The sequence below is a fragment of the Chanos chanos genome, chromosome 4 (genome assembly GCF_902362185.1).
Source record: "Chanos chanos chromosome 4, fChaCha1.1, whole genome shotgun sequence".
Lineage (NCBI taxonomy): Eukaryota > Metazoa > Chordata > Actinopteri > Gonorynchiformes > Chanidae > Chanos > Chanos chanos.
Window position 1 is genome coordinate 4,504,500 of NC_044498.1, and position 10,000 is coordinate 4,514,499.

The window sequence follows — 10,000 nt, forward strand, 5'->3', positions numbered from 1 at the left end:
CTTCCTCTCTCTCAGTTGCATCTTGTGCCTTTTCATTAATAATAACACGACATATACTGTTTACCATTGGTTGTTGTTATGTGTAGTTTTACAAACAAACAAGAGCACATCTTCTGGCTGCTGCTGCTGCAGTTGGTTTCCCGGAGTGGAAAGAAAAGCAGAATGCATTCGGTGTTGGTCTGACTGAAAGCTTTAAGGTTTGATCTCCATCCTACAGTAGTCTGTTCCAAACCAGAGAGAACTGCTCCAGGAAACTACGCTGAAGCTTTGAGTGGCGGTGGGATTCACATGCGTTTGTTTTTCGTGTGAGCGATAATCTTTGTTCTTTTTTAATGTGGTTTCACGCCTGGAAACACTCAGATGTCTCATTATTATTACTGTAATACCCACGAGCATGTGATGATGATGGTGATGATTATTGTTATTACGTTGTTGCGTTGTGTTTCCATGGAGGCGTGTGGTTCATCAGAAGGAATGAGGACAGATCAGCTCCTGTATTTTTTTCCTATAGAGATTTTTAAAACTCACACACACAAGCACGCACGCGCACGCACACGCACACACACACACACACATACATACACACACACACACACACACATACACACTCCTCTGGAGACATGCATCCCATGTGTACGACTCAAGGTTTTCTTCCTGTTGCCATGCCAACATGTTTGTTTGGTGTTTTGTTGTCTTTTTTGAAACTGTGAGGAGGCGTTGGAGCGAGAGAAAGAGAGAGAGAGAGAAAGAGAGTCATAGAGAAAGAGAGAGGGAGAGAGAGAGAGTCAGAGAGAGGGAGAGAGAGAGAGGGAGAGAGAGAGAGAGAGACAGAGAGAGAGAGAGAGAGAGAGAGAGACAGAAAGAGGGGGAAACAGAGAGAGAGAGAGTCAGAGAGAGAGAGAGAGAGACAGAGATGGGGAAACAGAGAGAGAGAGACAGAGAGAGACAGAGAGTCAGAGAGAGAGAGAGAGTCAGAGAGGGGGAAACAGATAGAGAGAGACAGAGAGAGGGGGAAACAGAGAGAGAGAGACAGAGAGAGGGGAAGAGAGAGAGAGAGAGAGAGAGAGAGAGAGAGAGAGTCAGAGAGGGAGAGAGAGAGAGAGACAGAGAGAGAGAGACAGAGACAGAAAGAGGGGGAAACAGAGAGAGAGAGACAGAGAGAGAGAGAGAGAGTCAGAGAGAGAGGGAGAGAGGGGGAAACAGAGAGAGGGAGAGAGAGAGAGGGGGGGAACAGAGAGGGGGGGGGACAGAGAGAGAGAGTCAGAGAGAGAGAGAGAGACAGAGAGGGGGAAACAGAGAGAGAGAGAGAGACAGAGCGAGACAGAGAGGGAAAGAGAGAGAGAAAGAGAGAAAGAGAGTCAGAGAGGGAAAGAGAGAGACAGAGCGAGTCATAGAGGGAGAGAAAGAGAGAGAGAGAGTCAGAGAGAGAGGCTGCTTTCTGCAGGGACATTTTGATTGGTCAGGTGAACAGACAGTATAGTATAGTATACTAATAGACAGTGATGTCACTGCAGGGCAGCTCGTGCTGTAACGTCAGGCTGCTTTCTGCGGGGACATGTGTAGGGATACACTTCTCAGTCTTTTACAGTATAATTTTAATTTAGTGTAATCTTTCATGTTTCATTAAGTTACATTTTATATTCCAACAGTGCTTTAATCTGGAAAAGGAAGGGTTATGTACCTAACTGAGTTTATTTCTTTTGAAATGGTCATTTGTTAAGTTGCTTTAAGTGTTCATAATTACAAATAGAGTCGGAGTCGGTGGTACTGTAAATTTCGGAGTCAGAGCGAGAGTCAGAGTCGAAGTTTTTGTGTAGGACTCCGCAGCCCTGGTTTTGTGTAGGACTCCGCAGCCCTGGTTTTGTGTAGGACTCCGCAGCCCTGGTTTTGTGTAGGACTCCGCAGCCCTGGTTTTGTGTAGATGTGTTGATGCAGTGTTGTGTAGTTTCAGTGATGTGATGTTTGTGGTCTTATCTAGTCATGAGGGGTGTTGTGTTTTGGTGAAGTTTGTGGTGTTGTGTTTCATGTTGGTGTTTTAAGTTACTGTTGTGTTTGTGTCATCATAGTGGTGTGATGCAGTGTTTGCGGTTTGGTCTGGTCATGAGGGGTGTTGTGTTTTGGTGAAGTTTGTGGTGTTGTGTTTCATGTTGGTGTTTTAAGTTACTGTTGTGTTTGTGTCATCATAGTGGTGTGATGCAGTGTTTGCGGTTTGGTCTGGTCTGGTCTGGTCTGGTTTGAAGAGGGTTTGTGATTTTGTCTCTCAGTCACATGGCTCAGCATAGTCTTATCTCTGATGGTTGCTGGGAGTGCAGTCGCTGTCGGCCTATCAGCAGCCTGTTCTGTCTCAATGAATTAAAGATGAACTGTAGACAGTGCGGTGATACAGTATATAATACATGTATGCATGTGTGTGTGGGCTCCTTATTGTCCCCTCTGTGTGTGTCTGCATGTGTGTGTGTGTGTGTGAGTGTGTGAGAGTGACAGAATGCATGCAGTTGTGGGTGTGGTTGTCTCTATGAAGGTTATGCATTTATGTGCAATTGTTTTGTATTGATGTGTGCGCGAGTGTGCGTGTGCATTTTCAGTTTTTGTGCACGGATGTGTTTGTATTTTTGTGTATCTGTGTTTGTGTTTGTGTTTGTGTGTGTATGTGCGTGTGTGTTTGTGTGTATGTACATATGTATATGTGTGTATGTGTGTGTGTGTGTGCTTGGTTCCTGTGTCAGAGCATGTGTGTGTGTGTGTGTGTGGGGGGGGGGGGGTTGTCACTACAGAAGGGGGCGGGGGTGGGGGTGGGGAGGGGGAGCGCGTGTGTAGCTAGCATGTTTTTGCACGTGTTTGTGTTTGTATTTCTGCTGGAGTAAATCTTTGCTCTGGGCTGCTCTGCTGAGCTTTGCTTTAGACTGCCGCTGATGGCTGTTTGTTGTGCTTTGCCTCGGCCAGACCTCTGCTACACCTGTGTCTGTTCACACACATCATGCGCGCACAGATCTGTTTATCCATCTCATTAATGCCAGGCCGTTTCAGCTGAACCCTCTGCCTCTGCACACCACCATCAGAGACACAGAGCACAAACACCAAGCCAGTTAACCCTGCCTCATTTCCCCCTCTCTCTCTCTCTCTCTCTCATGGGCGTCGTCTGAATGCCAAACCTGAGTGTCACAGGGACATCTCTCTCTTCAGTGAGGCTACCGGACACACACACACACACACACACACACACACACAGAGCAATCAACCTGGTCAGCAATTATGAGTAAATTGAGGGCATGCCATGTGTTTGTGTGAATGAGGGACTCCTTAATTAAAGACTGTTTTCCCAGAGGGTGGGGTGAGGGGTATGAGAGGGTGAGTGGGTGGGTGACGGGGGGTGGGTGGGTTGGGGGGGTGGAGACTCAAGTGATTTCAAGATAAGTGAATGTAATTGAAGTTCACAGCTCTTCACGACCCAATAATCCAAGTTGTTCCTTGTCGACTGATGTTATAAAATACCTCCATGATAACTCTAAAAACAAGTCTATCTCTCTTATCTTCTCTCTCTCTCCCTCACACACACACACACACACACACACACACACACACACACATTAATGCACAGTGAGAGGAAGAGAGAGAGGATGTAGGGATGGGTGTGTGCATGCATGTTCATGTGTGTGTGTGTGTGTGTGTGTGTATTTTCTGTATAAGGCTTGAGCATGTAAGCTTGGCCCGTTGTTATGGTGGTTTCCCACAATGCTTCAGAGAGAGAGAGAGAGAGAGAGACACAGAAGTCAGTCAGAGGAGAGGAAACGCTTTATCCCAGTCACAGTTTAGTGTTCTTTTACTGACGCACTGCAGCACCTATAAAAGCGTGACAAAAAAAGAAAAAAAAAAGGAGGACGGAATAGAAGAAAGCGCATTGTTTTCCTGGTCACCTGTTGCCATGGCGAGGGGAGGAATGTGTGCCATGTGTGGTCTCCCAGGTGCGCCGGCCGTTACCAATGTCACAAAATGGCTGCCCTGACAGCTGGAGGCCATCGAGCTTGCTGCAGCTTCCGCAATTAAAACTCTTACCTGCCAGAGTTCAAACACACACACGTACACGCACACACACGCACACACGCGCACACACACACACGCACAGTGTTAATGATCTCGCTAAAGCTGGCTGGACTGAAATAGGCTGCTGCTAAGAGTGTCTGTCTGCGTGCCTGACGTTACGTCTGGTCAGGCCCTAACAACACGGACATAACCAAGCTTCTAAACGCATTCAGTCAGGCATTGTGGGTAAGGCGACATAAATGTTTACGCGTTTTGTTTTGGTTTTTGGTTTTTGGTTTTTTTTTGAGCGTTCCTTAGAGCCTTTGTTCCGTTAATGAACCGGCGAGACGCCCGTCATCACTGACAAATTCAGATCCTCCTCAAGGCGTCGTCATTAGGGCAGCCTTGTTTTGTTTTGTTTTGTTTTGTTTTGTTTTGTTTTTTAAATTTTGTCATTTGCAAACATGCTACGAGTCTTGCACTGGGGGTTGTTCTCATACAGACAACAGACCTGTGTGTGTAAAACTTGATGTCTTGTGGAGTTTTTTTTTTTAATATTAACACACTGCCTAGGCCTGTACCTGGATTTTTTTTTTTAAATAAATATTGTGAATGCTTTATGGACATCCTCCTCGTTGAACACACAGTGACAAAATGAGTTCTCGTAATATGAAGAGAGATGTAATATGAAGTGAGAGATATGTTAATATTTATACAGATACGAGGCCGTCCGCCAGCTAGCTTCCCCGAATCCCCCCTCACGTCCACAGGTGAGCGATAAGCGTGTGAAGGACCGAGATTCGTGGTTTAATCGGCAGCATCTGACGCTCCCCATGCTCCCCCCGTGCTCCCCCCGCTCCCCCCTGCTCCTCTCTCCTGGCTCTCCCCTCCTTCCAAGACTCCTGCCTCCCCGGTTATTCATTTTTCTCAGCCTGCGGAAGGGGTGTGAAAATGTTCAACACATTCTCCGCTCACGTGTCGAGCGCACACAGCGGGGCGAGCACGCACGCACGCACGCACGCACACACACACACATGTGTGTGTGTGTCGCTGGAAGCCTGTCCAACAGGACAGATTGCTGCGGCAACGGGAGGAAAGTAAAATGTACATCTAATAAAAAATTTAAAACAGTATTAAACTCATTAATAACTCTCCTTGATTTGCAGTAGTGTGTGTGTGTGTGTGTGTGTGTGTGTGTGTGTGTGTGTAGTAGAGATGACAAAGAGCGAGAACGCGTGTTTGGTTACTGAAATATATAGCAACAGGAGGAAAAGGCGTCTATTCTGCGTGCCGTCTCATTGCTGTGAGCTGAATTGATTTTAGGCTATGGATGGAAAAATGAAAACGCATTACGTTTAGCATATTCTCCGTCGAGCGTTTTCTCAGCTCAGAAAATGACCAGAGAAACGGTAATGGCCCTGTTGCGAATACTCCTCTGTGTTACATAACCGCGTTTCACGCTTTTCAGCAATGTTGGTGTTGCTACGGGCTCAGCATGAAATTACTCTTCAAGTGATGTCACTTTTTTTCGTGTTTTTTTTTTTCCCCTTTTAGTTCAATTTTATTCTAATTTTATTCTAACGACATAGATCTTGATCTAGATCTACATATAGATAGCGATATAGATAGAGAGAGAGAGAGAGAGAGAGAGAACTCTAGGCTGAGTCTTGCCTTCCTGGCTGAGATGGGTAACTAACTATACGTTACCGTCGGCGATTAACAAAGGTACCAAAATATCTCCAGACACAGACAACAGATCTGATGACGTTGAACATTCAGCGACGTGGTTCACGACCAAATCCATTTTATTTCACACCATTTAACCAGAAAATGATGGGTGTTGTCGTAAAAAAAAAAAAAAGAAACCCGGGGAAAAATCTCTATTATAGAACGTCCAATCTTTTTTTTTTTTTTTTTTAAACTTTTTTTACTTTTTCTTTTTTTCTCCCATAGAGTGAATGCTTTCAGCTATTGCTGACTCTCACAATCCATAGTAACAGTACGCTCGGCACAGAGCAGGTGCGTGTACCTGCTATAAAAAGAGAGAGAAAGCCCGAGGTAGGAAAACATCCCCAGTGTTTCTTGGCAGACAGATTGTCAGGAAAGACTGTTGAGTCATTTCCAGGTTCCTTTTTTCGGTTCTTCCTTTTGTCGCGTTTCTCCGCGGCTCAGCTTGTGGCCCGCTCGCTCGTAATTACCGTCCCCTAACGCTTCTGCCTTTGACCTCTGACCTCTCCGCAGGAGTTGCAGCAGCAGCAGCAGCAGCAGCAGTCGGCGAGGGAGCCTTACGGTCTAAACCTGTCGGAGTCGCCCGCCGAGGCAGACCTGCTGATCTACCACAAGTGAGTCACGCTCGCCGTCATTCAACTCCATCTGGAGCCTCAACTCTTCCCTCGTAACACGACCGTTTTCAGTATCCTACAGCATCTGACCTGTCTCAGGACTCAGTTATGGTCAGAATCACACAACGTAAACCCGAACCTCGTTTAGCACCTCGCTGTCTCTCGCTTTTATCTTAAACCTCGTCTCTTCTCGCGAGCTTCTGTCACGTTCTGCATTGTTTCACTACTTACTTACCCAAAGTCCTACCAAAGAACAAACTCATGTACAGCACAACATCCCCAGGACTTCAAGCAGAACTCAGTCTCATACAGCACAACTTAAACTGGTTTAAAATCTGAAGCCAAACCCCTTTTGATAGCACAGCATAGTCACATGTGAAAAGATTGAGTTTCCTTTGACTTCACACAGAACTCACTCATGTCCATCACAACTTAAACCAGTCCAAAACCCAGACCTTTCACACAGAACTCACTCATGTCCATCACAACTTAAACCTGTCCAAAACCCAGACCTTTCTCACAGAACTCACTCATGTCCATCACAACTTAAACCTGTCCAAAACCCAAACCTTTCTCACAGAACTCACTCATGTCCATCACAACTTAAACCTGTCCAAAACCCAGACCATTCACACAGAATTCACTCATGTCCATCACAAATTAAACCTGTCCAAAACCCAAACCTTTCTCACAGAACTCACTCATGTCCATCACAACTTAAACCTGTCCAAAACCCAGACCTTTCATTTCACACAGAACTCACTCATGTCCATCACAACTTAAACCTCTCCAAAACCCAGACCTTTCACACAGAATTCACTCATGTCCATCACTACTTAAACCTGTCCAAAACCCAAACCATTCACTTCACACAGAACTCACTCATGTCCAACACAACTTAAACCTGTCCTAAACTCCAACCATTCACTTCACACAGAACTCACTCATGTCCAACACAACTTAAACCTGTCCAAAACCCAGACCTTTCACACAGAATTCACTCATGTCCAACACAACTTAAACCTGTCCAAAACTCAAACCATTCACTTCACACAGAACTCACTCATGTCCAACACAACTTAAACCTGTCCAAAACCCAGACCTTTCACACAGAATTCACTCATGTCCAACACAACTTAAACCTGTCCAAAACTCAAACCATTCACTTCGCACAGAATTCGCTCATGTCCATCACAACTGAAACCTGTTTAAATCTTGTCCTGTGGTCCTGTGCAGCGTTGGTCATCAGTGATTAACCCAACACATCAGTCGTGTTGTGCAGTGTGTCATCTGTGCACCCACTGCCCTGTACCTGCAGTAAAACACAGTGAGAATGCTCCTCGTCTCCCACGACAACAGCACAGGGTGACTGGGTACACGCTGTTCAATGCCATGGCCGTCTATGTCAGCGCTGCAATGAGGACACACACGCGCACGCGCACGCGCACACACGCGCACACGCATGAGCACTGATAACATCAGAATGCATGTCTTCCTGTTGGAGCTGTCTGGTTTTGTTTTTGCCGAAGCGGCAGGAGCTGAAAAGGATGCCAGTCTCTCGCTGTTCAAACATGCGACCGGAAAAGGGAAATGTTTCTCAATCAAGGATTTTAAAAAAAAAAAAAGGAAAAAAAAGGTGAAGAGTTGAATATAGAAGTTTGAGAAGGAGAAAAAGGTGAACCCCGCCTGTGTGAGAGATGGCCGGTTTAATTTGGCTGTGTCTGATAGTCACATGGTCGTCTCCCTTATTATGCTAATCAACAGCACGTCACCTTGTTCTAGATCTTTCTCTCCCTCACACACACGCTCACACATTGGTCTTTATATCACGCTAAAGACTTTCTGTCGGCTACTTTTTTTGTGCTTAAAATAGGGAATCTAAAATAAAATGAGTCTTGCCGTGGGCTTTCTCGATTGTTGTACCTCTAAATGAGAAGGGTAAAGAACAGAATGAGAGACAAACCTGAGAGGGTTTGAGAGATAGAGGAGACGGTATGGTGGAAATGTGTTGGTGCGGGTTTACAGTAAGAGTTTTATGCGCGTGCATGGTCACACACACACACACGTGCACTCTGTTGTCTGTCCCGACATAAGCCAGGTATCAGGCACTAAGCCAGTACTGTCTACAAAGATGCTGTTATGCTGTGTGTGCGTGAGCATGAGCGTGTGCACGTATGTTTGTACACATGTATCTCTGCGTGTGTGTGAGCTCTATGTGTCTTTTGTGTGTGCGAGTGTGTGTTTAGTGTATATTCTTTCCCTCTGTGTCTGTGTATTGTGATGTGAATCATACCTTCTCTGTGGCTGCACTCAAAGAACAATCTAAAAAATGTGCAACGCACACGCACGCACACTCACACACACGCACGCACACACGCTCTTGCTCACTGTATCTCTGTTTCTCTCTCTGTTACAGTGTTTTCAGTGCTGTAAGTGGCATCAGTCACACACACACACACACACACACCCACCCACATAAATGCACACACACATGCACACATGCATTCACTCACTCACACACACACACGAATGCATACATATGCATGTACACACACACACACACACACACACACACACACGAACACATACATATGCATGTACACACACACGCGCACACACACATATGCGCGGACATCTCTCCTGAGGAGACCCATTAGAAAAAGAAAAAAAAAAAAATGAGGAGAGTTTTTTTTTCTCTCTCTCTCTATTTTCTGTTTGGATTTTCAAAAAAAGGATTATGGGATTCTTAGGACTTGAAGAGAAGAGAAGAGAAGAGAAGAGAAGAGAAGAGAAGAGAAGAGAAGAGAAGAGAGATGTGAAGAGGAGAGGGATGTGAAAGAGGAGGGAGCTGAGAGAAGGACAGAAAGACTGAGATGACCACAGTCCTCTCCTAAAACACCCCAGGACTGAAGATCCTGCGTCATACTGACTGTGAAGAAAGGAGAGAGAGGGAGAGAGAGAGAGAGAGAGAAAAGAGATTTACTGGCCATTGACTCTGAGGCCTTTGATCACTGACTACATATGAGAGCAGAGAGAGACAGCGAGCAAGAAAGAGAGAAAGAAAGAGAGAGAGAGAAAGAGAGAGAGAGAGAGAGAGATCCTTTTGATCACTGCCTGTACGTGTGTTTGTGTGTGTGGATGTCCCTTGTACACAGTGAAGAAAATGTATCAATTTTACATGTGCGGTTTCCACGGTGACATGTAAGTCTTTTGATGGTTCTGTTTCAACAGGTTTGTCCATTTGGGTCAAAACCAACACCAAGTGGAGAGAAGTGACCAATCAGCAGACCCCAAACTCCTGGAGAACTTCATTAACCTGTGAGTATGTGGCCTTGCACTTACACACACACACACACACACACACACATGCACATGCACACACACTCACACAAAGGATCAAACAATGTATGTGTGTGTGTGTGTGACTGAGTGTCTGCATGTGTGTGTGTGTATGTGTGTGTGTGTGTATGTGTGTGTGTGTGTATGTGTGTGTGTGTGTATGTGTGTGTGTGTGTATGTGTGTGTGTGTGTGTGTGTGTGTGTGTGTGTGTGTGTGTGTGTGTGTGTGTATGTGTGTGTGTGTGTGTGTGTGTGTGTGTGTGTGTGTGTGTGTGTATGTGTGTGTGTGTGTGTGTGTG

At 45.6% G+C, this 10,000-nt stretch overlaps 1 protein-coding gene across 1 annotated transcript in view; it reads left to right on the forward strand.

Moving 5' to 3' along the window:
* The window catches only part of fig4a (FIG4 phosphoinositide 5-phosphatase a), a 64,371-nt gene that overhangs the window by 44,102 nt on the left and 10,269 nt on the right, over positions 1–10,000 (forward strand). The window contains 2 exon segments of the mRNA XM_030771599.1: positions 6,280–6,362; positions 9,594–9,680. Coding sequence (XP_030627459.1) covers positions 6,280–6,362; positions 9,594–9,680 — 170 coding nt within the window.